Source organism: Cupressus sempervirens, chromosome 9 (genome assembly GCF_028749045.1).
Source record: "Cupressus sempervirens isolate cs-2001-9-10 chromosome 9, ASM2874904v1, whole genome shotgun sequence".
Taxonomy (NCBI): Eukaryota; Viridiplantae; Streptophyta; class Pinopsida; order Cupressales; family Cupressaceae; genus Cupressus; species Cupressus sempervirens.
This window is the reverse complement of record NC_143126.1, coordinates 259,180,542-259,200,111: the sequence shown is the minus strand read 5'-3', so window position 1 is coordinate 259,200,111 and position 19,570 is coordinate 259,180,542. Positions and strand designations below refer to the sequence as shown.

Sequence of the window (19,570 nt, the reverse complement as noted above, 5' to 3'; positions counted from 1 at the left end):
AGATGCAAAAGATGACACTTATGAGGACTTTTTTATGAGAGCACATCCCCACCTTCTTCACAAGTGATGCTCTTACATGTAGCATACATATCCTATCTGAAAGTTGCATGTCTAAATACTTGTAGAGGATTGATATGAAAGGCTGGGTTATTCTGCTTAAATCACAATTGCAGAGCTCATATAGCTGTCTTATAAGTAAATAACAATTCTGTGAGATCCTAGTCAGATCTCAAGTGACATCTACCTCCAAGAGAAGATCATGTTGTTTTTCAGACCTCTTGTTACTGATTTGGGGATCATGTTATTGAAGCATATAACCTTTTTGCAACGTTACCACATTTTAACTCATTTTTATTATTCTATCATTAACTCTTTAGCTTTAGAAATCAGTAGTATTTGGTTTTAGCAAAATCCAGTTGATCATTGTTGGATACTAGAAACATTAATGTGATTGATGTGATTTCAATATGCAACTTAGTTCAATTTCTAGTATTTGCAAATTATCAGTTTATGATCATGGACGACATTGTTTATTCTATCACATTTTTCAGACTTTTCTTGCGCTGTATTTTCAGATTGCAGACAAAACACAAACTGCTTTGGACAGATTCTTTGACCATGCTGATGCTGAAATATCTGGAAGAAGGGACCCAATGGCTCAAGACTCAGCTATGCCTTATCACAGTGGTAGTGGAAAAATTAAAAAAGATGATTTGGATTCAATGGATTTGACTTCCAGGATGCAGGAGGCTGTCCATCGGTCACATTTGGATATTAGGTTGTTATCATTTATCCTTGTTGTAGGCTTGCTGTCCTAATGGCTAATACTTTAGTTTGTAATGTATTCCTTCTGTGTGCTTTCATAAGCTTTGTGTTCTTAATAATGATACAGATTAATTCCTTGTCTTCTATCTTGAGTTTGAAAGGTTGCAGAAGTGGCTAGGAATTCAGAAATAGGATATTTTTGTTAAAAATGTGCTAAAATCTCAGTTACTGGAGTGGCCATTTAAATTTTTGTAGCATGGATACAGTTTTTTTTTCAATGTTTCGGTTCGACGATAAAGCTGTATTAGTTATAAAACAAGGAATTAATTCAACATACATATCAGTGGATCAATGGTTGAGCATAACTGGCATCCTAAGGGCTACTCTAAATTAAATTACAAGATCTGTGATCCCTTCCAAATGTATGTCAACCTATCATATCATTAAAGCAAGGAGGGCTTAATTTCAAGGGTGGGCAATTTTTCTAACAAGCAGTGCCTATGAAAATGGTTTTGAGGTTGGTTAAAACACTCCACACAAATTCTGAATCAAAATATATTCCAGCCACAAGCCCAGCAATCCTGAAGGAATATTAGACTCAGATTCTTTTTTCTATTTTTAAATATTCCTGAAATGGTATGGCATTTTTGTTTGTGGGGATAACTTGGCAGATACATGATGTTGGGCAAATCAAAATTTGAACTGATCCTTGGAATCGCTACTCACCTCTCACCAGGTTGTATTGCAGGGAGCTTCAATACTATCAAAAGCGACAGGCTGGTCTGTATGACTGCCTAATTAAGCGAAAAAAATATCATTGAATCTTGAAATCCTGAAGTTTTTGAGCCCAATCTGGAAATTTACCGGCTAGGTAATCAATCGAATTAAAAGTGAGCCTCTGTACAAGTAATTCCTCTCATGGGAAAAGGAAGATACATGCATGGCACTGTACCATTGCTTCCACACAGTGACACTTAACAGGACTAACCAGTAAACCAGGCTCTAAATGAGCTAACATCTGGAAAGCGAGATTGGGAAAGCTAATCATTTCTTATGGCTTATTACATGGTGGTCCTATGCAATTGCTTATCTAGAGTTGCTGCTTAAATTTTAGCAGCAGAAGTGGTCCTCTGCAAATTTTGAATTAATTACACGGCTGGGATCTTCTCCTATAATGGTGAAGTTGCTACGATTTAGTGATTGAAAAGGTCTACAAAAATGAAACCACTGCATAATAGAAAATACACCACATGATTGCGCTCATTTTCTTTTCTTTTTAACATTTCCAGCCAAGTTTTACCTCCATGGTTTTCTTCTTGGCACAGATTTATATTGGAAAAAACCTACAATTCAACAACTGCTTGAAATAAGTAGAAAAGTTAAAAATTCATATCATTAGCTCTCCAAAAGATTCCTTAGAAGTTTGAGTTGTGGTTGCTAAACAAAGAATGCTAAGCAACCACATGTGACTTTGCTCTAAGTTATGGTAAAATTCTCATTATTATAGCCCTTTAAGATGGGGCTGAGTGGGCTGCCTAGTATGTTACAGGCTAGAGTTACCATTGCACCAAAAGATTGACCTGTTAATGCCCAATACAACTACTAGACTTACAGAACACAGGAGGCGGTTAAGCCATGTCACCAATCCCAAAGGGGAAGGTTGGCGGTTAGTCCAACAATTTCTCCCTCAGCGTTATTTGAGGGGATTCGAACTTGTGACCCAGCTCTGATACCACTTGTTACAAGCTAGTGTTACCGTTGTACCAAAAGATTGACTTGTTAATGCCCGATACAACCACTAGACTTATAGAACACGGGAGGCGGTGAAGCCATGTCATGAATCCCAAAGGGGAAGGCTGGCAGTTAGTCCAACATAGTACGCCCCACATGCCTTTAAGAGGAAGATATCATTGCACATCTGTATCTTGGTTGTCTATTCTACATATCTAGCATGCACTTGCTTCTTCCCTCACATAATTTTAATACCTCTATGGAAACTTGGGTGCATAAGCAAATAAAGAGGTTCACAGAGATGGCAGGGCTTACCAGATTCCAGCACTTAAGAGGACTGTGATATCCTCATTCCTCTTGTTTTTTGGCAATTTTAGGATACATGGAAGACACTTTGGCAATGCAGAGCATTCAATGGCTGAAAATTTTGAATTTCTTAAAAAGAATATCTGAGATGAAGAATGATAAAACATGCAAAAATTTAATATATTTCTCTGGCAATGTGAACAAATTTTGCATAGCAAAAAAACGACGTATGGGGATTAGACTCCTTTTATAGATATTTAATATCTATTCCCCCTAAAAAAGTTGGCTGCCTACTCAAGGCAAAAATCAGATTCAATTTCGAACTCTATATGCAATTTGAGCCAAGCAATTATAGGAGGTGTTTTTTGTTGTTTTTCTTGAGGATTGCTGCAAATGTATTTGCACTGCCTGTTAAGGTACGTGCTTTCCAAATGGCAGCGTCCTCTTGTATTTGTATGAGGAATAATCCAAGAGGAGAATGAGACATGTCTATTCATTAAAATAATTAATATAATGATATATATATATATATCTCACAGGTTTATCCTACTAAAGCTACCAAACATCAATACTCTCTCTTAGCTAGGGAGGATAAACACAAGACATGTTACACCATTGGTAATGTTAGGAATGACAGATGAAGGAAATCTTTGATCAAAAGATTTCTTTTATTCTGATATCACTTGATATCACGAGTATTGGTCTTCCAGAATATCGACACAAGATATTCACCAAGTACTGTGAGTAATGGTCTCTAGAGCATCAAGTTGCATGATATTCACCAAGTACTCTGTGTAGTGGCCCTCTAGAACATCAATTTGCATAACATTCACGATGTACTCTAAAAATGTTTATAAGGTATGTGCACACGCATTCTCATAATGCGTACCATATAAATATCCAGCATGCAAAGTATAATCTATCATGATTTGCTTAGACATTGTAAGATATCCATAATAATAGAAAACTAAGTTATTGTAAGATCGCCACTTTTCAGTAACTTCTGCAAATACAAGTGATGGTCATTTGGAAGTCGTCACTTCCTCATGATGTACACAGGGGGTAGGCCGATCAAAATCATATAGTCACGAGGTATATTCATGAATCAGAGTCCTCTTGACTTCTACAATTTATTGATCACTGAAGAGTCCATCTCAACATGGTTTACTCCCTCTTAATCAATAAGACTGAGATCACCGAAGGTTGACTGAATCATATCCTCTATCCGCTCCCTCTCTTTCAAGGTTGCCTCTAATGAAATGCTAGGTTCCCTCTGAATCTCAAACCCCCTCTTCTTGCAATAACATTCTTGTAGGAAAAGGTCAAGGAAAGCAATACTTATAATTCAAATAAGAATGTTAATAGTTGAACTCATATTTGTTACTAACAGTAACATAACTATATTTCTCATGATTCACATTATAATTCTCAATTACATAAATTCATATCTATCTATATATATATATATATACTTTATATAGATCATTCAAACACATGATGTATATTCCTTCATTCATTCATATATATATATATATTCAATAATCAATTTGATTATATATATAATCTTTTCATAATGTCGAACTAATTTGAAATAATTATTTGCACACCTCCTTTTAGCCATATACAATGTGGTCTTTATGCTTAGACTAGAAGGTGGTCGACTTGTGTTTACACACGGTCCTCGATTCTTCTCATTGGTTGTACCCTTATGTACTCTACATCATTGCTATCGACATCGATTGGTGTCCATTATTATTTGGTGCTCCTTCCCTTATATCCATTGGTACAATGTCACACCTGATTTCTTTGGTAGTCCATATCAGCTGATTGCATTCTCTTTTCTGCTGCTTAGTCTACTTATCTTATTATATATCAGATGCTAATATTTTCTTGTCTTATCATTTGCTGCTTCTTGAAATTGCTATCAGAAAAATATATGAATCGCTGTCTTATCCTGATACCAGCCGACATCTCCAATTCAATTGATGCTTGACGGGTGTAATCCCTTTCCGTCTAGTACACAAGATATGATAATAGTGGTGTATCTGATGCTCAATTTGGTATACTTATACTGTTCATTTTCCCTTTGAATCACATATCCATTGCTATGAACACATTGAGACTGAATATTAAATTTAATTCATTGCATGTATCATCACAAATGGAATTATTAACTGTGTATGAAACATGACTTGCTATTTGATCGTTCACCGATTCTGTAATTTATTCCTTACTTTCTGTTTCTTGTTATTGGTTTGTCCTTTCATTGCTCATAAAAACTTTGGGCAAGGAGTGATTGTTTAATGAGTAAGTGTACAAAATTATATTGATCTCATAGCACTCGTAGAATAATAATAAGTTTCTGTGTACATGTATCGATCTGCACTGTTGATTCAGGTCTGAAGCTTAGTCTTAATAATATTTATATACAACACATTATCCTTTATGATCAGCGTCTAGTAACATGCAATGGTATTAGTCAACCTTGATCAATATGAATAGCTCCAATCTGCCTGAAGGCGGATTTGGTTACTTTGTATATAATTCGTTGTGTATGAATATTGATTTGCATTTATTATGTGAACGACTCTGTCTATTCTTCGTTTCTACTATCCTTCCCTGCAACTTAGTATTACATGAAACTCCGAAATTTCGTGACTCCAATGTATTTGAGCATGTTACATTGGAGCAAGGACATTAATTATTTGATGATGCTTATTAAAAACACCACCATATACAATTACTTCCAGTATAAACTTGATAACTGCAATAATCCACGCTGAACTGTCCAGTTCCAGATGACAGTAATATATATATATGCCATCTTTGATAACACCCTCTACATGAGCTTTGTCACCACACATTCTCAATCTCTAATAGCGTAAACTACACAGCAAGAAAAATGTATGCACCATTAAAGCCTTGCTGGATCCACCATGGCAATCTGCACAATGAATTGTCACAAAGCTAGTGGCACAGACACTGTTGTGAGATGCACTTGGCCAAGCCCAATTGCCAGCTTGGTAAATTTGCATTCCATGCCATCTGCATACCAGATCATTGCACACAAGCCAGTGGATAGAACAACATAGCCAAGATGAGGTGGATATCTAGATATTCTCATCACACTGATTCACTCATAAGTCCAACCAGCAAAACAATCCGATCTGAAGAGCATTGCGTAGTGACTGTTGTACAGACCGCACAACTTGATAGACCCGTCGAGCATTGATACATTGTGCGACTCATATAAAGAATTCTACAGTTGAAACTTCAACCAAGATTTTGGACCTCTTCATTTTGAATACCAAAAAAACTCACATGCGAATAGCGATCACAACAAGCCAACATGATAAAGTGGTTCTGTGAATAACATTCTGCACAAACCTCTTCACAAAACTGAATGAATTCAATGGCCAAAAATTGGAAGCTTTCAATTTCTTCAAACATGAGACCTTTGAAATCAGGATACTCCCAGCAAATGACCTGCTCTGATACCATGTTGTTTTTCCTGAGGATCACTGCAAATGTATTTACACTGCCTGTTAAGGTATGTTCTTTCCAAATGGCAGCATCCTCTTGTATTTGTATGAGGAATAAACCAAGAGGAGACATATTCCTTCATGGGACACGTCTACTCATTAATATAATAATTTTAATTGTAGTTGTATGTGTGTGTGTATGTATATATGTGTGTGTGTGTGTGTGTGAATCATTATTATATTAATTAATCTCACGGGTTTATATCCTACTAAAGCTACCAAACATCAACATTTTTTCGGAATCAATCAAGGTAGCTTTTTGTTCTTCAGAAAACATATTGGTGGACAAGTAGCTCATTCTCATCGAACAGTGGACTAAGCTAATACTCACTCAATTTCATGTTATGGAGCTAGGAATCCAAATAGGTAAGAACTGAAATTTTGAGAGTTCAGAGATTGCTGGAGACTGTTCATTAAATATGTTATGGTTGGCTGTCTGCTTTCAGAAAAGTACATTGGAAATTGCAGTCGATAGTTGATAATGTTTGCCGATTTCTACAACCTGTGCCACAATTTTCTATATAACAAGCAAAAAGTTTGAATTATGGCAAATATCATTATAGCTTCCAAAATTATTTTTAAATATGTTTATAATTCTTATTTGTACAAATGCATAAGATTTTATGGAAAACCAATAAAAATAGTTAGAATTTTCTGTTTCGCTATCTGGAAATTCAGGTATGTGTTGAATGATCAGCAGATTAGGATCAAATATAGACATAGAGCACATGGAGTTGCTGCCAAAAAAGAAAAATCAAACAGACAACCTCCTTGGTTGTAGATGAATCAAGATGAAGAGGAGATGAAGGGTGTAGTTTCTATGAGTGCTAGGCCATTTGGTCTTTTTTAGTGAATGATTTCTCAAAATTATGTAACATATATCCTCTTTACTGGGTCATGTTGGAATTGGAAATAGGTTATGATACGGGCTCTAGTGTTTATCTCACTCTGATGCATGTCATTCGACAACCAAGAACATTAGTAGTAGGTAATATTTTTAGAATAAATTCCTTTGTGTCCATTAATGGCTGGTGGTACATCTGCAATTCAATTACTTGGACATCACAATAAGAGTAGATATTATGGTAATAGATAGTTCCTATTATCTCTGTTTAGTGTCTAATGTTTATCTATTGTAATCTCCTGTAAATATTAGAATGTTTCTAATATTTAGTTTTCTGTTTCTAAAATAGAATGTTTATATTCTTTACAATTGTTTCTTAAGGAAACATCGTTCATTTTCTTGTATAAATTGATCTCTTGATCATTGTTAATATTAAGCAAATATTTTCCAGTTACTTCGTAATATGATATCAGAGCCTATACTCTAAATTTTTTTGAAAATAATTATAGTTTCTTTGTTGAAATTATCTGCCTTTTATTTTTGAAATTATTTTTGTGCATGTTTGCTTCCAAAATCTCTGGTTCGACTACAATTTTCTGCCAAAAAAATTGTGCCATTTTGTCGGTAAATCTTGCGATTTTTTTCAGTCTACAAACTCGCACCCTTCTAGTTGCAACTAGTGCGACTAAATCCTCTGAAAATCAAGGGTTATTTTCTGCTGTTCATGTGAAGGTTTGTTGGGTGCCATTTATCTACAACTCAGGCCCTAATTTTTTTGCCACTCGCATCCAAATTTCTTTGAAAATTGTGCATCTATTTTTTCCATTTTTAAAAAAAAGTGGTCGCTTTTTGTCTATTTGGAGGCATCTAGGCTTTTTACAAACCTCTGCTATTTATTTGCACCTAGATTTTGCAATTTTCTCCGCAAATCAGCCATTTTTCTAAGCTTTTTTAAAGCTTTTTTGTAGCCAAGGCTGTTACATCCCAATTTTTCAGCTAATTTGAAATCTAACTGTTGAGGTTCACATGAAGTCAGTTGGCAGTTTAATTTGTTATAATCTAGCGAAATGGTAAGATAGTCGTTATGATTTCAATTGAAGATAACATGTTAGTTGATCATTAATCATGAATTCATGGAATTAAGAAGATGGTTAACCGTTGTGATTATTTATAATTAAATAATTTATTATGATTTAATTGTGGAGAATTCCCTTGTAGGAAGCTTGCCAAAGGGGTGGAAGCATTGTCAGAAAAGAATTAGGTAGGAGCATCACCATCAGTGAGCAAATGGGTTGAGGACCCAGCAACTTGAAAACAGGATACATCTGTGGGACCTACATGAGCTATTTTAATAAATAATTTAATTATAATAATTGAAAATATAAAACGTACCTCTAAGGATTTATTATGATCTTTCACCTTAATATTTATGATAGATATATTTATATACATGCATATAAATATAAAGAGGATATGGCACCATTATGTTATAGCAATTTAATAAAGCGATGTCACTCTATTAATATATTTACATGTACGTTTCTAAATATAAGATTATAATAATATTTGAATTATAACGTTCGAATTTTAATAATAATGGAATTATTATATTCCAATTCTATTCTTTCGATTTTAATATTCTTTCTTTTAATCGATTAACACTTGGAATCATAAATAGATTTAATATTTGGTTTTTTTTTCCCTCTCTTTTCCAATCGATTTAATATTTAAAATTCGGATGGGCATATAATCTTTTTTGTAACCGGTCGGAGCCAAGGAGTCATATTTCGCTCTCCATTTAAGGAAGCTGTGTGAGGAGTTGGGCACCATATTTTATTCTCCTAACCTCTTCCTACCTTGCATTTGTTTTCATCTTCTTGTTCTTCATAACTGAGCTTGGATTGATTATTGAGTGGGGGGGAAGTCTCTTGCTTCCATAAGGGATGAGAACACATTTTCGACCTTCCTATCTATTATCACTTTTTCCTTATTCATTCTGGCTATATCCCCTGCCGTAAGTGATTTTTTTATATGTTGAGATTGATATTGTCTTTATACACAATGGTTATGCCAGGAAGTCATTGTAAATTCATAAACTCATCTGCCTTATTGTGGGAGGTATCTTTCAATTATAAATCTTGCTAAAACCTGATCTTTCCTCATTCCACATATTAGTTCCATACTTTGAGCTCGGGTTTCCAATACCATCAAACCTTTGGCAAACTCGAAGTCTCTACAGATTAAGTTTTAACGTTTTGAGCATGCTGCCGTATTTATTTTCTTTGAAGACGAAGCTGCCATTACAATCTGAGAATTTGATTGAAGGAGAACGAATATTTGGTGTCCAGCAAGCTCAGGCAACTTCAGATAGAATACTAGGTCATGTGATTCATTGTTTCAATCGGCTTGCATAATCTTTCAATCTGAATATTATCAATGCCTCTGTAGAATTTTCAATTACCATTAAGTACCTTGTTGCTGTCGATTATTTTGAGCAGAATAATGAATAGAAAATGTACTTGGAAACGTATCTCACAACCACAATTAGTTTTGCAAACAGTCCAATGTCTTCTTCTTGATTTACATTTGATTAACCACGAGAATACTTAAATTCTTGATTTGGAGGACAAAGATTTCAATGGAGTAGTATAAATCAATATCTATGCACATGTATTTCCTAACCATTTTTTTTCTCTTCTTTCTTATTTTGATTAGACATATTCTCCTCAGTCGATTAAGACTGAATTAATAGAGATAATCCTTTATGCTATCTACTGATATTTGAAGTGTTTATGATTTTCAATTAATAAAATGTTCCTGAGTTCACACCAATTATACAACCCATTGAAACTGAGATAATCATGATTATTGGAATGAAATCCATATGATTGCAATACTTTAACATATTACCAGGGATGAAATTAGAATATATTGACACCAAGGAATTCACTTGGCAATGAAGCCATAGTAATGGTGAAGAGGCGTGTAACCAAATCAAAATCATGAGGACACCAAGGAATTCACCTGGTAGAGAGGCCAATGAATGGTGAAGAGGTGAAGATTTAACTTGTAAATAAAATCAAGAAATCATATTTGGATAATGAATTAGTAATAGTTCATGCTTGATCCTGTTGTTGTAATCTCTTGCTACCAAGTCGTATGGTGTGTAAAATACCAAGATGCCTAGTGGATGGAAAAATGACCCCTGTCTATCCTGGGTGGGAGGGCCTTTCTCGTTAGAGATCGTGTGGGGATAAGATTTGGTCTGAGGTTGGGTGGTTAAGCCCCTAACAATGTTTCACCTCTCCCCGAGTTGTTAGACGTACAACAGACAAAAGCTAAGCTATACATTCAATTGTTGTTGGAACATTAATCTTTATTTTTATGATGTACATACAAGATGGAGGCAAGAATAATTGAGTTATAACATCATTATAGTTATTTTTACAATTAGTTGCGAAGGATAGATTTATTTGATAAATTGATGTATCAAATTTCCATTTATATGAGCATATCTCCTAATCTGGAGTTTCTGCTACAGTTAAGCAATCAGAAGGAAAGAAATGATATAGTGGTATTTGAAGCCCTAATTGATTCAGTGGTAACTGGAACCCTAAATGATACAGTGGTATCGGAAGCCCTAATTGAATCAATGGTATCAGAAGCCCTAAATGATCCAATGGTATTCGATGCCCTAATTGATATAGTGGTTTGTGATGCCCTAATTTTATATAGTGGTTTTAATAGTAATCGTCATTTGATTTTGATATAGCAGTATTGGAAGGTAGTCGTTATATGATTTGTTTAGTGGTATTTGTGGACTAATCTAGGTGACTATAGAAGCCTTCTTACAATGATTTAACGAATCAAATTCCCTAGAATGTGGATTTAAATTTCTATAGTAAATTCCTTGATGGTGTTTTAAGTTCTAGTTAAGAAAATTTTGTCTAACTGATTTTAACGGTAAATCTCTTTCACATGAAAATGATTGATATAACTGTCTTCCTATGAAATTAAAGTAATCGCTGTATTTCTTTGAGTATGTTAATTGTTAACTAAGATTCGAGAAAACAGGATGTTACAAAGACCATGTTTGTTTGAAACCCTAATTTTTTAGTAACCGATCTGAAATATTTTTAAAATATCCTTGGTGGGTTTTTCGAGAGCTCATTCTGGGTTGTCCGATTTTTTGGGGTGCCTCAATTTTTGTGCCTCATTTTTCGAGCTTGTAGATCCAAAATCTAACAACATATTCCTTTTTGGTTTTTCGAGCTCTCTTCGGGCATCCCTTCAATTTTTGTCTTTTGTTTTTTCCCTCAAACTATGTACGTTCATAGATTCACACTTTTTCGTTGAAAAACGTGCTATGGCAGCTCTGACTAATATTTTGCTTGAGGGAAATTAGAAGTTCAACAGTCGCAATTAAGGCACATGGAAACAACAGATGCTAACCCTCTTCGAAAATTGTGACAATGATAAGGTGGTTTTGGGTATGACAACTCGACCTATTCAAGCTAGTCCTGATATAAGAAATCTTGTTCACAGCCCACAACCAACAATGCAGAGCACTCTAAGTAGACAAAATCCGCCTTTTACGCCTTTTTGACACCTTCGTGTTTTGGATAGATTAACCATTAAGGGAGGGTATTGCGATAATAGATAGTTTCTATTATCTCTATTTAGTATCTAATGATTATCTATTGTAATCTCCTGTAAATATTAGAATGTTTCTAATATTTAGTTTTCTATTTCTAGAATAGAATGTTTCTATTCTTTACAATTTTTTCTTAAGGAAACATCGTTCAGTCTCTTGTATAAATTGATCTCTTAATCACTGTTAATATCAAGCAAATATTTTCCAATTTATTTTAATAGTAGATTGGGCCAACCAATGGTAGACTTTTATATAGAATTTGATATTTTGGGCATTTATTTGTAGGGGCACAAAGCTAGTGACAAGCCAAGTGAGGCCACAAATGGGGGATCTCATCCTCAAATGCAATGCCTTAGTGCACAATCCAAATTTATGAGCTTAATCATCTACTAGGGGCACAATGCCCGTAAGCACTTTGGCCTAATGAGGGTTTTTTGGAGCATGCACTCATCGACACGAACACCAACAACTTTGACGCAAGGTTCAAAGCCAAAGCATGATGGATTGGTTGGGGCATGATGTTCACAATCACAACAGCCTAGCGAGGGTTTAAACCTTGTTGGATAAAACAAAAGTGCCACGATTCAGCCATTGCACTATGCCACAAACAACATATTTTGGGCTTTTTAATGTCATAATAATTATAATCTTTGGTTTTATAAAATTATAGCAATTTATATTTTCTCGTGTCTGAGTGCTACCAAATTATGATGATTATGTTTTAGGGTTTGATTTCTAATTTCAAAATTTTATTATAATTTTTAATATAATATTAAATGTTTATAAAAACATCTACACTTTTAATATGACCTTAGTTACCGGGTCCGGGTACAAAGCTGATTCGGCTTTGCTTGGAGGTCCATGCTGGGTTTGGGCAGGGTCCTTGATCAGACCTGTGGCCCCAAAAAATAAAAACAGATTTTTTTTTTTTTTCTCTCTAACCCTAAAATGACCCCATATAAAGCCTCCAAACACATTTCATTTCACATTTTCTCTCTTATTTTGCTCTCTTTATCTTTCAAGTTTGAAGTGAGGTATATAATGCATATATATACACACATGAACCCATACGGACCATAATGGAAAAAAAATCACAAACCCACGTATTGGGTTCTCGCACGTATTGGGTTCTCGTATCCAAACTCGTCCCTGAATCTGAACTAGTAACTTAGAATATCACTAAATAATATTGTAATATATTAAAAAGCATTTTAATATACTTTTAAAAAAAAAGATTTTTTTGCTCTTCAAGTAACGACCATTCTCTCAAATTCAATCATTGATGATTTTATTTCAATTTTTTTCCTTGTCGAATTGAAATGTAACCTTGTTCAAATATGATTTATTATGCATTAATAAATAATAATAATAAATTAAAATACAAAAGAACAAAAATAAAATTTAACATGATTAAAATTTACTTAAGTTTAATGAATGGTAGAAAGGCATGAAATGAAATATTGCCACTCCCTCAAACATGAGATACAAAAGGAAGAGAACTTCATTTGGTAGGGATACATGGAGGAAGGAAGAAAGAAGGGAGCTAAAGGGATTAAGGAAGCATCAATGGAAGAAGAAAGGAATGGGAAGAAGATAAGAAAGTGGCTTGTGCAAAGTGGCAGCAGTGATGAAGGCTTGTGTCACTTTCAAAAGGTGGTAATTGTGAAAGGTTTTGACCATTATGAAGAGGTGTGCCTCTCCCTCACATTGGAAGGTATAAAGGAGAGGGTTTCATTTGAGGAGATATAACGGAGATCATTTTGGGGAACAATATATTGTTTTCCAAGGCAACAATGAAAAGTGGCGACTTAATTCTTATAAAAGGTGGTGACCCTTCCACCAATTAAAGGAGGATTCATTCCAAGCATTGAAGGGGACTTATCTATCATCACTTATCCATACCTCAAGGCACCACTAAAGGAAGAATGGACCATTGAGCAATAACACTTGTCCATGAGAGCAGCGATTGACATCCAAAGAGAGAAAGTTAGGATACTTAAGATTCAAAAGGTGCTTTGGCTAGATTTAGGGAAATCCCAAAAAGGGAACACTACTATTGGTCTCTAAGATTTGATCTTGCCAGCTTGTAGGGAAAAGATAAGATGACTGATAACAAGATTAGGAGGACAGCCATAAGGATGTTTTAAATAGTCATGAGAGCGTTCAAGTGCTCTAGAAACCTAAGTCAAAAGTAGATGATTGAAGAAAAAGTAGAAGACATGTAAAGACATTGGAGAGAAAATGGAGAAAGGTTTACAAAAGGGGTATTTAAACTAAAACAGTTGGGAAGAGAAAAGACTGTGATAGGTTTAGAAAAGCTTTGCGAAGTCAAGTGTACAATAAAGAAAGGTTAAGAAGAGGACAGTGTGATAGAGGTCCCTGCTATACTCTCATTTGAAGGTCAAGTTCATTGATGTGTATGACATTGATGACAAGGTAAGATAGAATCCTTTACGAGTATGAAGACAGTCATGTTCACATTCATGAAAAGTAAGGTCATATAATATCAAGATATTCAAGGCAGAAACCTAAACTAATTGCCTTTATTCTGTGCCATGGTGGGCCTTGCTGTTGCTGTAGCTCTAGTAATAAAGTTGCTGCAAGCTGTCATAACATTGTTGTAGTGATGGTCCAAATCCTCTTTTTCTTTAGCACTTAGATTGTATCATTTTCTCTTCATCTAATTTGTTTTGTTAAAATATTTTGATCTTTGTTTTGTTTTCCTTTTTACGAACTGCGTAACAAGTAGAATTGAGTATGTTTTGGGTGGCTGGAGTTGTGTTATTTCAGGCGAGACTGCAACAAGGGTTAACTGAAGATAACTGGATCTTAGGAAGATGAGCTACAAAAAAATTCAGTTTCCTAAACATATTCATTGTAATTCCTTTGTAAGGCGGATTTGTACTTATATAGGGCAAGACTGAAGGACTTCAATCCAACCCAGTCCTTTCAGTGCCCCACGAGTTGGGCCGTATTTGAATTTAAATTTATCAATGGCTTCGGCCTCTTGCTTATCAAAAAAAAGAAAAACATTTTTGAAGTGATATGAATCATTTTATGCATGCTGAAGTTATAAGGAAAGTATACAAATCCAAGAGTTAAGAGCAGATGTAAAACAGGTTACGAGGAGATTAAGAGGCCTTCGTAAGTAGACCCTCGAAGCATATTAGAGAAGATCTAGAGCAGTCCTAGAGTAGAGAAATATGAAGAGCATTGCAAATTTGTTTTGAAGCATATTGATGCAGATATATGGGACATATTGAGCAAATGTTTGAAACTTTGAAGTATATTGGAGCAAATTTATGACACATTTATGAGCATGTGGGAGCAGAAAAGCAGGGTTAGGCTCACCTTTTGGCTCCAAACATCTTATGAGCAACAAGATGTGGTTAGCCCCACTTTCTGGCTCTAAATGGCTTAAGAACAACAAGATTGGGTTAGGCCACTTTCTTGCTCTAAATTGCTTATGAGTAGCAAGATGGGGTCAGACCCACTTTCTAGATCTAAATGGCTTATGATCAACAAGATGGGGTTAAGCCTACTTTCGGGCTCACATTGGATTATGAGTAGCAAGATTGAGGCTTGACCCATTCTTTGGCTTGAAATAGCTTATGAGCAAAAAGATGGGGTTAGGCCCACTTTCTGGATTGAAATGTATTCTAAGCAGAAAGATGAGGTTAGGCCCAATTGCTTAAAATAGATTGTGAGCAACAACATTGGGGTTAGGCCCACTTTCTAGGCCAAAAGAAGGGATCTAACAATTCATATTTATGTGTATGCTTTGTGTGTGCATATTTGTGTGTATACTTCATTTTATTTATTTGTATGCTCATTGTTTGGTTATACCTGATTTGTGCCAGATATCAGAATAGCTAAGAGTTTTTTTGGTCATAAATGTGTTTCATACTTCTAATCTTCTTCTCAATATATGGGAACTTTTCCCTTGGTATCTTGTGATTACTTGACGACAAGCAATCTTGGGTAAGATGGATTAAAATGCCCCTTTGTTGAAAACGGATTTATTAATAAATAATAATAAGTAAAAGTATAAAAAGTATAAAAATAAAATAAATATAAGTAAAATTTAGTTAAGTTTAATAAATGGTCAATAAGCATAAAATGAGATGTTCCAACTGTCTCAAACATGAGATATAAAAATGAGAGAAGAGAACTTCATTTGGGAAGGGATACCTGGAGGAATTAATAAAGAAGGGAGTTAAAGGGATTGAGGAAACATTAAGGGCCTGTTTGGCTGCAGGAATAGGAATACGTATTCTGGATTTGTTAATCTGGGAATAGAAAATGAGCATACGTATTCCTATTCTCTTCTTTGGTGAACACCAGAATTTTGATGGGAATATGTTTATTCCACGTTTGGTTGTGTAAAACTGAAATAAGGATAAGATTAAATCAGAGCAGAGCTCTCGTATCCTCGTAATCTCTTAGCCAATTTTTCCCCATTGATGAGATTTTCGGTAATGCCTCCAAAACTTGAGTGGCTCTTCTCCACAATGTTTTTTACGAAGTCCGGAAGCTGTGCGGAGCAGTGAACTGCTGGACGGCCATGTTTCTAATTCAGGGAATTGTTTCTTCTAAAATTGAAAGGTTTTTGAATAAACTGGGATTTGAGACTGAGTTGTGAGACAATTTTGATACATATCTGGAAATTTGTTAGTGCAGGAGTAAGGACAATGCAACTCCACAGAAATTGCAGACATAGTCAGAAAGGCAAACCGGTTTCTTTGTCAGCAGCCTTGCTTAATCCACGAGGGCGATTTCCTGTACTGTATGACCAATTATCACCTGACAGATAACAAAATCCTTCGCCAGACGGTTGAGCCTACTCTGCAAATGACAAATCAGAGAACAAAACCCCTCGCGCTAATTTATTTTATCACCTGAGACAGACCAAAAATCATTTGCATGAATGAATGAAACGAGCACCAAAACTTGAGACTTAGCGATGATTTTTCATGGACCCGAGAGTTTATCTCTTGTGAAAAATAAATTGTGGAATTGGAATATGTATTCCAATTCCACCTATTTAGGTGGAATGGTCAAATGCTTATTTTTTTACCAAAATTGGAATATGTATCCCTATTCTTAATTCCTATGTGACACACCCAAACAAAGGATATGAAATTTTAGGAATTGCCTGCTGCCTATTCCACTCTAATTCCACCAGCCAAATGGGCCCTAAGGGAAGAAGATAAGGAAGTGGCTCTTTCAATGGGCAACAATGATGAAGGGATGCAACCCTTTCAAAGGGTGCTAATTGTGAATGGCTGTGGTTTGTAACCATAATGAAGAGGCGGGACTCTAACTCACATTAGAGGATATAAAGGGGACAAGATTATATTTAAGGAGATCCAGGGGAAATCAGTTTGGGGAATAATATTATTTTCTCAAAGGTAACAATGAAAGGTGGTGACTAAATCCTAATGAAAGGTAGTGACTAAATCCTTATGAAAGGTGGTGACCCTTCCATCAATAAAGTGTAAAAGAGGATTCATTCCAAGCATTGAAGGGGACTTATTGATTATCACTCGTCCATACCTCAAGGCATCAATCAAGGAAGATCGAACAGTAATAAGACTCATCCAAGAGAGCACTGATCAACATTCAAAAAGAGTCAACAAACTTGATATTTTCAAGGTGCTTGGGCAAGATTTAGGGCAATCCCCAAAAGATGATATTACATGAACTCAACCATGAACCTTTTGACGTAGTCTACAATTACATAACTAAACAGATGCCAAGAAGTCTAAGTTGGTGATTGATTAGGTTAATTATGCCTTTATCTTTTCTTGATAATTAATTAAAAAATCTTGAATTCTTGATAGATGCCCTTGCTGATCTGCTGTAGTTCTTAAATTAATAAACTATCTTTTCCTGTGATTTCTTTGATGGTCTTTGAGAGTAGACAGAAGTTGCAGAAGGTTTTGTTTTTGTTTTGTGTTTTTTTGATAGTTTTCACAATAGTAATGAATAATGAACAATAAACATGAGAGGAGACTGAAAATAAATAAGAGTATAGAGCCAAATCAGAATTGCTATAAATCGTACCAGGCAGATTTCTGATTTATAAAGCCAAATAATAAATCCAATGCAATTCCAAGGAGCTTAAATCCAACAATGATGCCAAATTGCTGCAAATGGCAGCCCTAAGACTGTAAGGAATCACGTCCCAACTGAAAGAATCAATCTGCAACGTTGAAACCATAAATCTGCAACTTGAATCCACAATAAAGAATGGTGTACTCTATCCATGATAGCAATGCACACTGTCTGAAGAATCCAATGCCAATAACTGCTGAGGGCTACGTCCCAGCCAATCCAGAACCTGGGGTTTGCGTCCCAGATGAAGAATTGCTCTCTCAGAGCCAATTCACAAAAACAAGTTTTTCAATATGCAAAAGATAATAAGAAATTAGGTCTCCATATCCTTATATCCCCTTCCAATTGTAAATTGAACCCTAAAGGGAAATTACACTTTGCCCTTTAAATAAAAATAATAAAATAACATTTTCCCAATTAAAGTCGTCCATGCTACAAGAAAAACATTACTTTATTAAAATTCCATAGCTGATGTTTACCGTATGGATTAATTAAGCAACGCACACAGGAATTAGACACAAACAGCAAACAGTAGAACTATTATTATTATTCGCATATGCCAACAGTACATCATGTTTCCATCGATAGATATCATAAGATGAATACAATGCTTCCCGAAGGGGTTATAAATACTTTCCGACGAACCTTCCCGAAGGTATCCGTCAGCCAGATACATTATACCCGTTACAAACTGTTTTCCTGTCGGCTACATAACAAAACTTTTACCGAAGGGACCTGTCGGCCGATGCACAATTTCTACCGACGACATCATCCCCCCCAAAAAGAAAAGTCGTCTCCTGACGACTAGCAAAATTACGAGACAATCCATAATGAAGAATAGAAGAAATACTAGAGAGGAGGAGTCCCAGAAGAGTGTTGTTGACGACGCAACTCATACACCTGGTCAGTCCGGATGCGCAGATCTGTCTGAATCTGTGAATTAACTTCTACGGCCTCCTTCAGGAGAAGTGCAGCATCCATAGCTTGTCTCTTGGCCAACTGTAATTCATGCTCTGCTGCATCTTTATCCCGGATAGCTGCGTCCTTCTCTTGCACCACTGCAGCCATATCCTTTAAGAGTTTTGCCCGCTCTGCTACCCATGCTGCCTGCTGGTCGGCCAAATCAGTGGCTAACTTTTCTCTGGCCTCTTTTTCAACTGCTAGGGATCTCTGAGCTGTAACACTGTCTGCGGCCCTGTCCGCCTCCGCACGCTGCCGCGCATAGTAAACTTCTTTGTACAGTCCCACGATCACATGTGCCAACTTCATCATTGGAGTGTCACTCGGTCCCAGCTCTGGCTCAGTGGCCCAGTCTGCCAACATTCTGGTGTCTCAACGGTCGGCCAACCTCTATCTACAAAACAAGTTCGAAATCGTTCAGGACAAATCCTACGAATATACGTTCGAATCAAATGCCACTCCCTTCGCCGAGTGAGAGCCTGAATGGCCACATCATGCCCCTTCTTCAATGCAGACTTCATGGTCCTGAGGTAGTCCCTGCACCTGTCCTTATCTGACCCATAATCCTCCTTGGCGAAGTCCTCGAATGACCATTCGGAGTCACTATTGTCCTCCTTATCAGCGGGAGCCACGCCCACATCCGGTGCCACC

At 35.8% G+C, this 19,570-nt stretch overlaps 1 protein-coding gene across 3 annotated transcripts in view; it reads left to right on the top strand.

Annotated features, from left to right (window-relative positions):
- Positions 1 to 19,570, top strand: part of LOC149538436 (uncharacterized) — a 159,284-nt gene that overhangs the window by 112,598 nt on the left and 27,116 nt on the right. For all 3 annotated transcript variants that reach the window (XM_089799770.1, XM_089799768.1, XM_089799769.1), the window contains one exon: positions 576 to 778. In XM_089799770.1, coding sequence (XP_089655896.1) covers positions 576 to 778 — 203 coding nt within the window. The remainder of the gene's footprint in view (positions 1 to 575; positions 779 to 19,570) is intronic.